General features: G+C 39.2%; 2 protein-coding genes across 2 annotated transcripts; one reads left to right on the top strand and one right to left on the bottom strand.

The window, feature by feature from the left end:
- Positions 1–1,146: 1,146 nt before the first annotated feature.
- On the bottom strand, positions 1,147–4,856 carry lsm4 (LSM4 homolog, U6 small nuclear RNA and mRNA degradation associated). Its single transcript, XM_086263118.1, has 5 exons — positions 4,713–4,856; positions 4,146–4,187; positions 3,687–3,785; positions 3,027–3,207; positions 1,147–2,028 (listed from the first exon to the last, which is right to left on the bottom strand). Exons 1-5 carry the CDS (start codon positions 4,713–4,715, stop codon positions 1,913–1,915), a joined length of 441 nt encoding a protein of 146 aa, XP_086119244.1. The 5' UTR covers positions 4,716–4,856; the 3' UTR covers positions 1,147–1,912.
- A 1,284-nt stretch (positions 4,857–6,140) lies between these two features.
- Positions 6,141–14,747, top strand: LOC147313512 (pyroglutamyl-peptidase 1-like). The gene is made up of 5 exons (XM_086263117.1): positions 6,141–6,292; positions 8,007–8,059; positions 9,053–9,169; positions 9,767–9,999; positions 10,859–14,747. Exons 1-5 carry the CDS (start codon positions 6,259–6,261, stop codon positions 11,052–11,054), a joined length of 633 nt encoding a protein of 210 aa, XP_086119243.1. The 5' UTR covers positions 6,141–6,258; the 3' UTR covers positions 11,055–14,747.
- The last annotated feature ends 1,311 nt before the right edge of the window (positions 14,748–16,058 follow it).

Genomic DNA, 16,058 nt, shown 5'->3' with positions numbered 1-16,058 from the left:
ACAAAGCACAGTAGATCAACACCGGTAGACGACACAGCTCCCCAAATCAACACAGACTGTGGAAACTTCACACTGGACTTCAAGCATCTTGAATTGTGTGCCTCCCCATTCTTCCTCCAGACTCTGGGACCTTGGTTTCCAAATGAGATGCAAAATTTGCTCTCATCAGAAGAGGACTTTGGACCACTGAGCAACAAACTAGTTCTTTTTTTTCTTTTAGCCCAGGTGAGGCGATTCTGTTGTTTGTTCTTTAGGAGCAGCTTGACAAGAGGAATACAAAGCCCATGTCCAGGATCTGTGTCTGTGTGGCAGGTCTTGATGCACTAACTCCAGCCTCAGTCCACTCCTTCTGAAGGTCCTTCACACTTTTGAATGGCCTTTCCCTGACAATCTTCTTCAGGCTGCGGTCATCCCTGATGCTTGTGCGCCTTTTTCTTTTGCACCTTTCTCTTCCACATAACTTTCTATTAATGGGCTTTGATACAGCACTTTGGGAACATCCACCTTCTTCTGAAATGACCTTTTGTTACCTTCCCTCCTTATGGAGGCTGCCAATGATGGTTTTCTGCACAACTGTCAGGTCAGCAGTTTTCCCCACGATTGAGATTCCTACTGAACTGAACCAGCCTAATGGACAATTAAAGGCTCGGGAAGCCTTTGCAGGCGTTTTGGATTCATTAACTGATTAGTGTGACACTTTGAGCCTACAACATTAAACCTTCTTACAATATTATAATTTTCTGAGCTTCTGAATTTGGGGTTTTCATAAACTATAAGCCACAATCATCAAAATTATAACAAATTAAGGCTTGAAATATATTGCTTTGCATGTACTGAGTCTATATCATATATTAGTTTCACCTTTTGAGTTGAATTACTTAAATGAACTTTTGCATGATATTCTAATTTTTAGAGTTTCACCTGTATATATCTAGGTGGTGGTACCTATGGCTCAGAATGTGTGTGTGTGTCCATTACTTTAAAAGCCCCAAAAGGCACAGAATAAATCAGTGTATGAATTAATGCACTTTGACTGTTCAGACTAGAAAAGCTTGATATCAGCACCACTTAATTCACCACAATATTGAACAAGACCCTGAACAGCAAACTGAGACTCAGACATGAGTACTTAATAATTACAACTCCTTTAACAAAAGCTGTTTTATTCTCATGTTCTCCTGTAAATAAATTACAATATCGTCTTTTGTTACAAAAATAAAATGAAACCCAACCAACACGTCACATGTTGGACTATCCATTTCAGACTTAAGAATATGAGAATCTTTTTGTCTGTATATCCTAACTGGTTGTCTTACAAACGTTTTAACAGAAGTGTTAATTTACAGGGACTGAATTTGTGTCTCCTGGTTATCAGTCTGCTGTTCACCTGCTGTGACTGACCCCACAGCGGAGCAAGCAGACAAAAAAAGAAGAAAGGTCTCAAACCACAAAACTTCACAAACAACGAGGAAAACAAAGTATTCTTGCAACAGAAGATGGGCCACTACACCATGAAAACCACACCTGAGGAGACAACCGTCAAAAACTAAAAGTAAAAACATTTTCCCAGTGTACCAACAGATGCAAAGTGGAATTTAGATAATGTGGTTTATGATACAAAATGTTCTTGTTATAACGATATACAAACTGATGCTAAAGGAGGAGTCTGCCAGCTCTGGCCGATACACTGGCATTTTCATAAAAAAATGTTAATATCAACTTCCAGATGTTAAAAAACAAAATTCAGTGCAAAAGCACGGCTTCTCTTAACGTCTCACAGTGAGATTTCTGTGACAATCAGTCCTAACAAAGATCACAGCAGAAAAAACACACCACAGAGACTTTTTTTCTTCATGTGCCGAAGGAAGAATCACTGATTAACAGGATGTTGTCAGAGGTGCAGCGTCGTCCTTCAGTGCTGGTTCTTCATTCCCTGTGGTTTTCCTGGTTTCTTATCCGACTGCTGCTGCTGCTGCTGCTGACCCCGACCGGGGCCAGTCATCCCTCGGCCACGGCTGCCAAACAGACCTACAGAGAAGATACAAGAGAAAGTCTGTGTTAGAGCAGGTAACAGAAAGTATCCCCATTCCCCTGTAAACATGACCAAATCTTAATATTTAAAATTGATAGAAAAAAAATAAATAGAATTAATAATGCAGTTAAGGAGAATTGGTATATGACATTGAAAACAGAAAAAATTTAAAGTTATAAAGAACCTGCCACCAACACCAAGTAAAGACCAATATATGTTTAATAACTGGAAATGCCTCACACCTGACTATCACAGGTTTGTCAGAGGAAAAAGAAAATCGGGGGTGAAAGATGCACTTGGGAATCAAAACTTCATTTTCTAAGAAAAGTACCTTAGCTAGGTCTAGGGAAATAGGGAAATATCTGGTACTACTGCTTTAGCAGTACGGACTTTCAAGAGTGTATCTTAAGTTAACATAGATCCTTCAAATCCCCAAAATATTTGTGGATGTCCAACTTTGCGAGCAGATTTGGGGGCCTACAGAAACCACAATGCAATCAAACCCAGGACCTTTATTCTGAGAGGCCACATTTTTAACTACCACACCACCGTGCTGCCCAACTGGAAAGATCTGTTTGATATATTTTACAAATCATCAGGTTTTGATGTGAAGCAGCCAAAATCCTCTCATGTGAACAAAAAAAAGAAGGTAGTAGATATGAAAAGACTTTAAATGAAACACTTATAAGAAAAAGTTATGAGGCTCCTGTTGGTCAAATCCTGCATAATTGTATGTGGTAGAAGCTGTCAGAAATTTCAGCTATGATTACGATAATAGTCATGGGTTCCTAGATTGGTTAGGGATTCGATAATTTTTTAACCTCAGTGAAATTAAAGTTGAACTTAGATAATTTATTTTTACACTTATCAGGTGTAAATTTGTTAACTTATGAACACTCTGGAAAGAACTGACAGAAATGTGGAAACGATACTCAGTACTCTCCCATGTTTATTAAGACATCCAGCACGAACAACAAAAGCTGCTTCCTCTCACCTCGGCCACCTGCTCCTCTTCCTTTGCCCTGCTGTTTGTTCTGCTGGGCGCCTCCACGTCCACGCCCCTTCGACACCACCTCCTCCTTCACCATATCGATGATTTCATCTGGGATTCGTAGATATTTGATGGTGCTTCCTCGGATGTAGCACTCAGGCATTCTCCAGAACTTATCTCCATCCTGTGAGAGGTGGAGTGGGGCTTTCGGTTCATCAAATTGGCTTAACAATTAACTCAAGATTAAAAAAAAAAAAAAAAAAAAGCACTCTCTCATAAGACCGAACAGCTACATATATAGAAATATCTGTACTGAAACAATACTTTAGTAGTGTATTTACAGCAAAAGGGGGGGAAAAAAATCCAAAAGTTCACTCTCATTCCATTCAAAATTCCCTGTACCTATTTATCTAGACTAATGTGTGGCTCATTCCAAATCAGTGTTTTTGGAACAGTTAGAGAAAAGCAGGGCTGTGCACAAACACCAGAGCGCAGACAGCCAGCAGGTGTATCCACCAAAAAGTGTAAATAACTTACTCAGCCTTAATATAAAATGATAACTCTGCACACAACAATGAAAGCTTCAAGTAATCACTGAAAACTGTCTTTTTTAACCATCAGTCATTAATCTAGAGTTTAATGTAAGAGCAAGGTCAGTGTTACCCTGGATGTGCAGATGACTTCTCTCAGGTTGATGTTCATCCAGTTATCACAACTGACCAGGTGACCGTTGTACGTCTCTCCATTCTTCAGCTCCACCAACTACAGAGAGAAAAGACGAGGGGGGAAAGCTTGTCTTACAATGTTTTCAGAATTCACAGCTGTATTAAAAGTTTCAATACTCACTACAAAAACTAAACTGAACTTGTGCCAATTAAAGTTCTAAAAAGAAATTAGGACGGGCGATAGTTTAGCAAAATAAAATGAGACAGTCAGAGCTGAATCCACAATTATATACAGTATAAATTTCAAAAGAAACCTGAATCATTTTCTGCTCACACATTTACAATTCACTGCTTTCTACATGTAAGAAATCTTGAGATGTCACTTTCTCTCCTCATGACTATTATTATTTTACAGCCTGTTATATAAAATTGTATACACGGTCCAGGTTAGTCTCACCATAGGGTGGTTCTGGGCAGTCTTCAGCAGAGACAGGGGAAGCTGCAAAACAACAGAGAAGCAGGTCAAACATGGCAAAAGATGTGTAATCAACAGCATTTACCGAAGTGAGCACTGAAGCGAGAGTGCATAAAACAGCCAGGAGTGTTTTATTCCAGAGAAAACGTCTCCATAGCCGCGGTGTTTGGCGTAAAGACATGAAGGTGATTTTATGTTCAGGTTTTTTAAGAGTGCCTTTATGTCTACGTCGTTTACTCACCGACTCCACTGAACTGTCAGTAACCTTACAGCTGCAAGAGTATGGAGCTAAACGAGATAATAAATCCCCGCCTCAGCAAGTGGAGCACGACCTAAAAGCTTTCCAAAGCTGTGTGTTAAGTCTGGATATATATGCTTATTAAAAACGACTAGTTTACGTAAACGATGCTTAATTTAGCTGCTAAGCTAACTTCCCATAGCTAACGGACCGAGTATAGAGAGGCAAGGCGATGCTGCTAGCACTGAAAATGCTAGCTGAAAATCTAGCACTCAGCGCCACTGAAGAGAATAAAAGTTTTAACAACTCACCATTTTGATGGTTTCTTGATTGTTTCTTTTTTTTCTTTTAGTGTCTTACTTGCTAACACGATTTTCCCACCTACTTTTACTCTTTGTCTTCCGGTGTGGCGAGGCGCATTCATGGCTGTATTATATGATGCTGCCCCCTACTGTCAGAAACACGCATTTCCAATATCAAATGAGCACAAATGAAAGGTGCGAAGATTAAAATGTGCATCTCTTTTCGTGTTTGCCACTTTAAAGGGATAGGAATAAGAATAAGTAAAGTAAAAAATATCATCAAAATAATCAGATCAAATATTAAAATTGCATTTTTTATTTTATTTTAGCTGCATCTCTCCTATTCCCAAGATATACTTAAGGTATACTTATTTTGTTTTATTTATAAAGATAGTTTACTAGTGGGTGTTTAATTTAGCAGAGAATCCCCTTTATCTGAACCATGTTTTCTCCCAGATTTTAAAACTGATAACCGGAGACTGTATGGCGTTCTGGTGGTGAGCAAACAGTTAGATTAGTTATTTAAAGAATTTTATTCTTCTTTCTTCTTACATTTTTAGTCCCTTACCAATTGTTTGAAACTACTGATCGTTAAAGTCAACAAATACACTGGGAAATGGAGGCGAATGATCCAAATAACTGAAAAGTTTTCAGATATGAGACACAGGATTTACATGAAATCCAAAAGCAGGTCAACAGCCAAAAACACACTGAGTTCAACACATTGTTCATCATTATAATGTAGAATACAACCATAACCACTTTCTTCTTATTTTAAAGCAGTTATTAGCAACAGCTCTCCAGGCTTTCTGAAGGTCTTTCAAAGTTTTTCCTTAGAAATTCATTGCTTTTTAACTCATTTACAGTCCATCCTAATAGTTGACCATTTTCAGAGAAATGCTTTTTGTTTTTTTCTTTCTTTCTTATACCACTTACACTGACCTATATCATTTAAGTATAAAACAGCCATATTAAAAAAGGTCACGAGAAAGCTTAATAGAGTTCAAGTTGTGTTGAAGAATAAAAGAATAAAGGTAAATATTGACTTTCATGCTGGTTAGAATTGTATAGACTCTGTTTTTTGCTTTATATTCTGTATTTTCATGTATGTTTGCACATGCTTCGATATATATCTGCACCTATTTCCCATTTTACTTGCAAAATATAAAGAAAAACGGGTAGCTCAAGACCTTTGCACAGTAATGTAAATAGTTTAATAGAAAATGAAAATAATATTCATTTTTGAAGTTACATCTTCAGCGCAGGCAATGAATGGATTTATATTTTTCAATTAAACAAATAAATAAATGAGCAATTTAAAAAAATCTTTCAAAAATGTATACTGCCTTTGTATACATTTTTGTAGCTTTTCGGGGGGTTTGCTGACGTAATCACGTCACGTCTTAGGCTGCCTGCGGAAGGAGGGAGTACCTCCGGTTTGGTCTGTGTGTGGGAGAAGGAGCCGTCAGCTCTGCGGGGTAGACTCTCGTTCTAACCCTGTTCAAAGTAAAGACCGAGAAAAAGAGGCAACGGTTCCTCGTGAACGGGACGGGAGATGGATAACAGTAAACGGGCTGTGGTCGTTACAGGTTTGGGCTCTTTTATCCGCTGTCGTTGTCTCTTTTGTCTGTTGAGGAAAAGTTGAGGAGACTAAAGCTGCTCCATTAATGGCGTCAGGTCGTTCCTGCTCCACTCTGTTGCAACTGTACAGAAAGGAACGAGTTGTTTTGTGGGAGTTTTGACCCTTTAGAGTTTTGGGGGGGATGCATTATTGACGCTACAGGCCGGTTCGGTGGTCTCACCATTGTTTTAGATGACTTCAGCTGAAAGGCCGCAGACAGTAAACAAATTACTCCTCCAAAAACAAGCGCCTTTTGTGTTGTCTACACATTTGTTTTGCTCTATGGCTACGGTATCATATTTGTTTCTAAATGCTTTCAAATAGCTCGTGTTCATCTGAAGTATTAGTCACTAATACTGAGCACAATACCATATGGCAGCAAAGGTAATAATGCATATATTTTCATAAATATTAGATGTTGTTAGTTGTGACTTGGGACATTATTGAAATTATTTCAGTTTAAAAAAACTGATATCATAGGAGTTATGTCAGTAATCGACAAAATATAGATAGATGAACAAAAGATAAAGGTGAAAACACAATACAGAGAGATTTTAATAATGAACCGTTTAGCCTAAATTATTGTTTTTTATTCTTTATTGCTTTGAATTATTCGTATCTTCCTCTGTCCAGTTGTTGTGTGTGATGCCTTTATAGATCTGTGGCTAAAAATACATATCCTATTCCCAGATGGTGACTAGGTTCCACTATTGATAAGTTATTGAATGAGTTTCTTTATGCTAGTTCATCCTGTTTAGTCTCATTATTTTGCATTATGGTAATCTAGTGTAGACTTAGAGCTGCTGTTCATCAACCAGTCTCTGTGTTGTATTTCAGAAAACTTATTTTGCATCACTTGCGATTCAAAGTTACATCCCTATGTAATAATCACCAATTTATAATACTTGTTAATATAACAAGTACTGTGTATGCACATATTTGTTTATCTAAATCACACTCCGATGCAATTTCAAGTCCAGCTATATGAACATATTTTCGTTAGTGCAAACAGCAGTGTTAAATGGTGACGTTTGGCAGAACAGACACATTAATTTGCTGTTTATAGACACAAAGGGGTGCAGAAACGTGTCTCCCCAGCTGATAGGAGAAGTGTAGATTGCCTGGGAACAGCACCTTCACAATAGCAGGCTGGCTGGCAGCTGCCGGCCCCTCACTCTGCTCCTTTTCATCAGCCTGTCAGACTGACTGATCCCCTCTCCACCCAACCCCCAGGGACCCAGTGACCCTAGGATAGACAGTGGGGCGGGGGAATCCGTGGTAGAGCCTTATATAAACAGCCCCGAGTGAATTTCCATGGGCTGCTGAGATTTTACCGTTTTTCATTTGCAGTTGTGCATCAGCGGGTCTTTATTTTATTAATAATGAGGTGCATTCTTCAAAACAACAGTTTATAATTTCAAAGAACAGGTAATTACATCTCAGTCATGCTACTGAAAAGGATGTTGCATTTGACATAAAAGACGAAATGTATACCTTTATATTGCAAATCAGCATTTCAGTCAACCCAAATCTTTAACGGCCCCCTTTTTCCATTAGAAACTACCTTTAAGGTCATATCAGTAGAAGCATTTAAACAAATAAATAAATCTTATAAAAAAGTCTGTTTTTGCAGACACCACAAACATAATCCACATTAATTCAGCAGCTGACATCTTTTGCAGGTTTCGGGCCATTTGGAGAGCACACTGTCAACGCTAGCTGGGTAGCAGTACAGGTATTTATTGGCTTTCTTTGTTTGTTTGTTTCATTTTTTTAGCATCTAATAAAGAGGTAATAATTTGCAGAATTGGTATTTACACTTAAATGACTTTTGGAAAAGTCTATTTGATACAAGTTAATGTGCCATACAGTTAAAGTGTGTGACGGTGTTATTTTTATTTATTTATTTATTTATTTATTTATTTATTTATTTATTTATTTATTTATTTATTTATACTAGCTCCAAAAATGCTTTTCAAAAGTCTTGAAGGTTGTCATGTGGTTTTTGCCGACACTTGGAAGATGTTTGTGCGGCAGTTCTGCGATGCTGACAGCCGGCTTCGTACTATGTAGCAGTGTTAGTCAGAGGTTTTGTGGGGGGGGATGATGGTGGTTGTCAGGGTGTCTAGACGGACTTGATAAGGATATTAAAGGCAAACAAAAGGGCACATTGTGGCAGGGTTACAGACGTGGTCAAATAAGCCTCCTTTCAATACAGCTGGGAGGTCAGTGTCCAGGGCTATTTGTCCTGCAGGGAGACTGGGGGAGCTGTTGGGTTACTGGCTTTGAATTTGATACAGATTTGTTTGTTTTTATATGTGAAGTCGGTGTTTGGCATATTTTATTTCTTGATTTTGCTTTTGAAGAAGCCTGAGTTTGGGGTTGAAGTATTTGTTCATTCTGTTTGCCAAGTTGACTGTAAAATTATACCATTTGGGAATGGCAAAGCATTAAGAGAGCATGAAGTCAGTGATGTCAGTGAGCATGAAGTAAAAATGATAAGAGCATAGGCAAAGGAGGCAGCCTACAGTATCCTGTAAAACTACTTTCAGCTGCTCTTTTATTCACAAGGGGTCGCCACAGCGCGTAGCGCCGCATGACGAATGCATTTCATGGCTTATCTACTGCAAGTTTTGTAAATTATCTAAATTTAACTGAAGAAGCTGAAACTGCTGTTTCAACATGTGGAATGATTTCTAAACTTCAGGTTTTAATTTTACTCTGACAGGAACTGAAGAAGCTCGGGCTGGGCAGTGATGTGAATCTGCATGTACACGAGGTTCCTGTTGAGTACCAACAAGTCCAGAGTTTGGTTCCTTCATTATGGAAGCAGTATCATCCACGGGTAAGAGGAGAGCCTAATTTAACCTGACAGCATTATTGCACTTTAAGACTGCCGTCCCCCAACCTTTTTTTGCGCCACGGACCGGTTTATGTCCAACAGTATTTTCACGGACCGGCCTTTAAGGTGTTGCAGATAAATACAACAAAATAAAACCAGTACCAGTACCAAAAAAGATGTATTCGTAACACACGGGAAAAGACCCAGGGACACAGACTTAACCATAAAAACTATTAAAAAAAAAAAAAAATAGTGCTAAAAACTAAAATCATGAATTTCACACCCGAGCCTCAACTCTTGCGGCCCGGTACCAAACAACTGGTCCGGGGGTCGGGGACCGCTGCTTTAAGAGTTAGAAGCCCCGATGAACAATACAATGAATTATGGGCTTGAAAGTGCCTTTGTTAAAAGCTCGCTATGAAGGGGCTACATTGTAAAATTCTGCTTGAGCTTTTATCTTGAGTTTCCTTGCTTTTTTTTTGTTTCAGTAAAATAATCCTAGGCCCTGTTTCGAGAGCATGGATGCCTCAGGTGTAAGGGAAGCCTACAATAGTCTAGTCATTCTGACTTTGTGTTTTTATTGTTTTCTTTGTTGGACAGTTGGTAGTTCATGTTGGAGTTTCGGGTATGGCCACAACTGTCACGCTGGAGAAGTGTGGAAGAAATCATGGTTACAAGGGCCTGGACAACAGCAGCTTCTGCCCCGATTCACAGTGCTGCGTTGTTGGAGGCCCAGACTGCATCAACTCGATCATTGACATGGAATCGGTCTGCAAAAGAGTGAATGCATCAGGGCTGGGAGTAGCCGTGTCTGTCTCCAGAGATGCCGGGAGGTCATTATTTAATGTGTTTTTTCTCTTTTACCAAGTTGTGTATCTTTATCCGTCCAACTGTTGCATGTACTGCTCACATGGCGGTACTTTTAAATAGAGATGGCTAGCTCAGAACTCGGCACAGATATGTTGCTATGATTGTAAATACTGAGACCTTATCAGCGTTTTCTGCTGAAGTTCAATTTTTGGAGCCTGACTAATATTTTATTTTGTTTTTTGAGGCAAATGTTTGAAAGAAACTGTAATCACTATTTTTACTATAATGAGAGATCGAAAACAAAGTTCCCAGTGATGAACAGACAGAGAACTTTGACTTGAATCTGAGCTTTCTGGAGTTTATTTTTATATTTTCTCATGGTTTGAATTTAGGCTTTTTGAAAGTTTCTACACTAGGCTGACAAATTAGCTAGTTGCTAGTTGCAGTGATAAATGCACTTAAGCTGCTAAACTGATGCTTTACTTGAAGTAAAGTCTGTCTTAGTTGAATCTAGAAGTTTTGACTGAAGCTTTAAGCTTTAGATTTCAGAGGCAGCCTGAAATTGTTCTGCTAGGCCACAAACAGCAGTGTTTCTGATATACTGACAGCTGTCAGGCTATAGTAATGATATAAACAGTAGTCACGTTATGCAGTTTGGCCTTTGGGAAAAGGCAAAATATGTTTACTGCTGTCAAGGTCTAGCAGTGACATAACAATGCTTCAGTGTGACAGGTAGTGATCAGGGCCCTTTGAAGGTATGTGCACGGTTGAGTGGCTCAGCTGAGAGGCGAGTTTGCGTCATGGAAATGCTGTTTTATTGTTTGTTTGTGTTATGGAGTCAGTCTCTTCATTTATTAAATACCGTGCTCCCTTCTTTGACAGGTATCTCTGTGATTTTACCTACTACACCTCTCTGTACCTGAGCCACGGCCGCTCTGCCTTTATTCATGTGCCTCCTCTTGGAAAGCCTTACAGTAAAGAAGACCTGGGTCGTGCACTGCAGGCCGTCATCCAGGAGATGCTGGAGCTTATGGACCAAGCTGAGGGGAAGATTCACTGCCAACAACACTTCCACTAAGTGACCTCCATATACCAACTAGCCTCTCCAGCTCTTACCACACAAGAGAAATTGCACTTAATCACAAGTAGCCAAACCTCCCCCCCCCCCCTTTTTTTTAAACTGTATCTTTAATTGGTAATAATGACACTTCACAGTATAATCTGCTTTCAAAGTTTGTCTTGCTTCTTTGCTTCTTGCTTTGCTAGGCCTGATTCTGTTACAGTCTCATTGTAACGTAAGCTTTAAAAGAACTGGAAGCATTCTGACATTGTAGCAAAATGTGAGGAAAAACCAGATAAACACAGGAGCAAAATGCTGCTTGTGGTGTTCACATGCGGACGCAGCAAGTGGTCTCTAATGTGGCAGATATTATAACCTGTAACCCCAAATGTGACTCCTAATAATGCACCTTATAGGGGTAGGGTTATTAAAATTATTATAGAAGACACATTTGGGGGAAACTGTAATCATAATGGTTCTTTCTCTGATTTTTTTTTCTTACTTGGTCACAATAGGTTTCACGTAGCACACATAAAAGTCTGCATTATGGATTAATATGAAACATCCAGCAGTAAACTGCTCATTTTATTTTCCTTCACATATTCTCCTCTCTGTATTCTAAAGCTTATCTGTGCTTTTCTCATTTATATTGAATTGTTTTCTTGAGTCCTTTTTCTTTATAAGAAGTTGTAAATTTGCCTTCTTTGACAAAGGTTATTTAAATCAGGGAACGGGTTGGTTCCAGCTCACATTTCCCCAGTTTGTCGACCCAGTTCTGACAGAAACACCCCCTTCTTTCCACCCCCCACCCCCACTGAGATCTGGCCCCGGGATGTGCAATGTTACTTCACAGATCTCATTCATTGATTCAGTGGGATAATTATGTCATACATCAAGGCTGCACAACTGGATTTTAACTGTAGAAAGTCTGTATTAAACTGTAACAGATGAGTTATATAGAGTGAAGTAGTTCATATCATGTAGCCTTGTTGTTAAAGCGCACTTTGGGCATGACTCTCCCAGACTCACTGGATGGTGAAATAGTGACACTTGCTGTGATTTGTGTCTGAGGATGCCTGCTGGCTTTGACATTGCATATTTTATCTTAAACCTTTTGGAAATCATTCTTTTGTGGTTGTGCAGCTCTAACTGTTTCCTTGATTAACTTTCTGTCGTTCCTGTCATTAAATCAGGTGTAGCTGCTTATTTTATCTGAGAATCTGATTTGATGAAGTTGGACTTGGCTTTCAGTCAGAATTGGGCCTCCTGTCTTTTCTGTAGCACTTGGTTTCTTTCTTTTCTTGTGTATTTCAGTTTTACTTGATCTGGAATTTGGACAGCATTTCTCAAGCAATGTGAAAGCTTCTGTTTTGTTTTTATTTTCTGTCACTTTAACTTGTGTAGCTTTCTAGACCTCCATTGTCAACCCTTTTCCTCACGGTGATTATGACGTAGAGCAGGAATGCATGGCGATGGCAGTAACACTCCCAGAGTAAATGCTCTTTTTTTCTTTTCTTTTTTTAAAAATTGGATTGTGTTGTGTTTTGTCATCTCGATCACTCCCTGGCTCCTGAGAATCTGACTGCCTACACCTAACACAGCTTCAGTTCAAGTAATTTTGGCCTGTAATCATTTATATACTGCTAAATACAGTGTTCATGCCCCAACGATAGATCTGCAGTGGTGTGAAAACGTGTTTGCTCGCTTCCTTTTTTTTTTGTATGTTTGTCACACTTAAATGTTTCAGATCATCAGACAAATTTAAATATTAGGCATAGATGACCCAAGTAAATGCAAGATGCAGTTTCTAAATGAAAGTGTTTATTATTTAGGGGAACCTACATGGCCCTGTGTGGGAAAAGTGATTGCCACCCAAACCTAGTAACTGTTTGGGCCACCATTACTAGAAACAACTGCAATCAAGCGTTTGCAATAACTGGCAATGAGACTTTTACAGTGCTGTGGAGGAGTTTTGTCCCACTCATCTTTATAGAATTGTTGTAATTCAACCACACTGGAGGGTTTTAGAGCAGAAACTGCTTTTTTAACTTTGCCTAGGCCACTCCAAAGCCATTCAGAGTTGGACTTGCTGGTGTGTTTTGGATCATTGTCCTGCTTCAGAACCCAAGTGCGCTTCAGCTTAAGGTCACAAGCAGATGGCCGGACATTCTCCTTCAGGATGTTTTGGCAGACGGCAGAATTCCTGGTTTCATTTAGCACAGCGAGTCTTCCAGACCCAGAGGCACCAAAACAGCCCACCACCATATTTTACTGTTGGTATGATGTTCCTTTTCTGAAATGCTGCACAGAACATTTTCCTAGCTCTCTTGGGGATGATCAAGATGTTTTTGGCAGATGTGAGATGAGTCTTTCTCTTGTTTTTGGTCAGCAGTAGTTTTCTCCTGGAACTCTCCCATGGATGCCATTTTTGCCCAGTCTGGTTCTTATTGTTGAATCATGAGCTGTGGCCTTAACTAGACAAGTCTGTGATTCTTTAATTTTATTCTGGATTCTATTGTGACCTCCTGGATGAGTCCTTGCTGTTCACTTGGAGTCATTTTGGTGGGCCAGTCACTCCTGGGAAACGTCACCACTGTTCCAAGTCTACTCCATATGACATAATGACTTTCACTGTGGTTCACTGGAGGCCCACAGCCTTAGACATGGCTTTGCATTCCTTCCCAGACTTTATTGCTCAGGTGTTTCTTTAGATTGTGGCATGATGTGTTGCTTTTTGAGATATTTTAACCTGCTTCACTTTGTCAGACAGATTATAGTTAAGGATTTTTTTTTGATTCAACAGGTCTGCCAGTAGTCAGGCCGGAGTCTATTTAGTGAAACTGAACTCAGCTTTCCAAAAAATGTGGTTAATCGCAGTAAATTCATGATTAACACATAGGGCAACTACTTTTGGATAATTTCTCTCTCTTAATCAGTGAAATCATCATGTAAAAACTGCATTTTGCATTTACTCAGGTTATCTTGGTTTAATAGGTGACAAGTATAACAAATATGTAAAACACTTGGAAATCAGGAAGGGGACAAACACTTTTTCACACCACTGTATCTATGTCATAATACCTGACACTGTGTAGTGCTTCAGTAATAATTAAGCAAGTTGGTGCCATTAAATTTGAGTAAATTGCCGTTTTTAGCTTTGTATTTTGTTTTAATGCTGTTCTGTACATCACAAAGTGAAGCACGGAGCTGAACATAACTGAATTCCATCTCAGACCTAAACTTTTTTATCACAGCTCATTTCTTGGTTGTGGTGTTTCAGAAATCTCTGATGTTGTTTTAGGTGCTGATATTTTACCTTGTGACTTTGTGTGTGCAGAGAAGTTTAAAAAAAAAAAGAGTTGTGTAAGAACAGAATTTCTTCTCACAAAAGTTAAAGCCTCAAATTTACATGAGGTGACCTCTGACCCCAAACTCCCTCCTGTGCCTTGCTGTTGGGTATGTGTTTTATGAAAAGGCCTTACTAATTCTCAGTGGGTCAGGTCAGAGATGTAGTACTGATGCTGTCCTTGTGGCTACCTCAAAAAGTACTTTTTTTTTTTCTTTTTTTTTTAATATCAGTGTGTGCTCTACCTGTGTTTTGGGAGTATCCTCTGAAAGGTATGCTCTTCAGCTTCATTAACAAAGCACTGTTACAGTAAGTAATCCTGGCTTTGTAAAGGAAAGGCTTTGAAATAAAAGAAGTACAAGTGATGTTTGTGCTTTTCCATTCAGTACTCACTCCTATTGAAACCTTGTAATTGACATGTTGGTACAATGACCATGAAAGGCCTGTCACAGTTATTACCACGAGGCTCCACTCTATTGTTAATGACATCTACATGATTGTGACTCACCATCACAAAACACGGGTCACAACTCACAATATTATGAAGAAGTTAGGTTGCCTATATCTTAATCAGATCAGATCTCTAGCATCCTCTTCAGTCACACATGCCCATCACTACATCCATGATCCTTCTCTGTGGTCTATCCTAATATACCCAGCCTTTTTCTCTAACTTTGTCTCCAAACTATTCAGCCTAAGCTGTGCCTCCTTCTCTTGGTCACTAACTTTAACTTTGTCACCTCCACTTCTGCCTCCTGTCTTTTTTTCCCCTCCCGTTTCATTCTTGCTGCTATCCTCCTGTCACCAATTCCATTTGATTCTGTTTTATTTATATAGCACCAATTCAAAAAAGCATTGGAATATTATATTGGAAGATAAAGACCCTGGAATAAATCCCCAACAATCATACAACGCCCTCTGGGCAAACACTTGGCAACAGTAGAAAGGAAAAACTCCCTTTAACAGGTAGAAACGCTCAGGGAGAGGTGGCCATCTCCTGTGACCAGTTGGGGGTAAGAAGAGGAAGAAGGGACAAAAAACCTAATGTGGAAGAGAGCCAGAGATTAATAATAACTTATGATTGAATGCAAAGTGGTGCATAAACACAAAAAGTGAAAATGAGGTGATTGAAGAAGAAACAATGTATGATGGGAAGCTCCCTGCAGTCTAGGCCTTTTGTGGCATAACTAAGGGAAATTTCAGGGTTGCCTGATACAGCCCTAATTATAACCCTTTTAAAAAATCAGTTTTAAGCTTAATATTCAAAGTAGAGAGAGTGTCTGTCTCCTGAATCCAAACAGGGAGTTGATTCTATAGTGGAGGGGCCTGAAAGATGAAGGCTCTTCTTCCCATTCCACTTTTAGAAACTCTAGTAGAACCACAAATTCTCTATTTATGCGGTATGGTACTGTGAGATCTTTAAGACAAGTTAGGACCTGATTATTCAAGACCTATTACCTGTGGAAAAATCACCTGACATTCATCTTTATCCTATGTTAACTCTTTCTCACCTCTCTGTCCATTGCTTTGCATGGTTGACCCCAAGTATTTCAACTCACCCACCTCCTCATTGCATCTTGACCTTTCCACCTGCCTCTCTCATTCACAGGCATGGCTCACTCCTATTAACGTTCATTCCTCTTTGGTACATACCTTCATATCTTAGTGCTCTCGTA

Source organism: Aulonocara sp. 'chitande type north' Nkhata Bay, linkage group LG15, assembly GCF_057382095.1.
Source record: "Aulonocara sp. 'chitande type north' Nkhata Bay isolate Kocher_YH1m ecotype deep benthic linkage group LG15, A_spYH_male_GT1.1, whole genome shotgun sequence".
NCBI lineage: Eukaryota > Metazoa > Chordata > Actinopteri > Cichliformes > Cichlidae > Aulonocara > Aulonocara sp. 'chitande type north' Nkhata Bay.
This window is presented reverse-complemented; position numbering and strand designations above follow the sequence as displayed.

Coding starts and splice junctions, on each gene's coding strand:
- lsm4 (XM_086263118.1), bottom strand. Junction 3,208..3,686: donor AAGTCATCTGCACATCCAGG/GTAACACTGACC, acceptor CACCTCTCACAG/GATGGAGATAAGTTCTGGAG. Junction 2,029..3,026: donor AAGAGGAGCAGGTGGCCGAG/GTGAGAGGAAGC, acceptor TCTTCTCTGTAG/GTCTGTTTGGCAGCCGTGGC.
- LOC147313512 (XM_086263117.1), top strand. CDS start 6,259: ATGGATAACAGTAAACGGGCTGTGGTCGTTACAG. Junction 8,060..9,052: donor CTAGCTGGGTAGCAGTACAG/GTATTTATTGGC, acceptor TTACTCTGACAG/GAACTGAAGAAGCTCGGGCT. Junction 9,170..9,766: donor GGAAGCAGTATCATCCACGG/GTAAGAGGAGAG, acceptor TTTGTTGGACAG/TTGGTAGTTCATGTTGGAGT.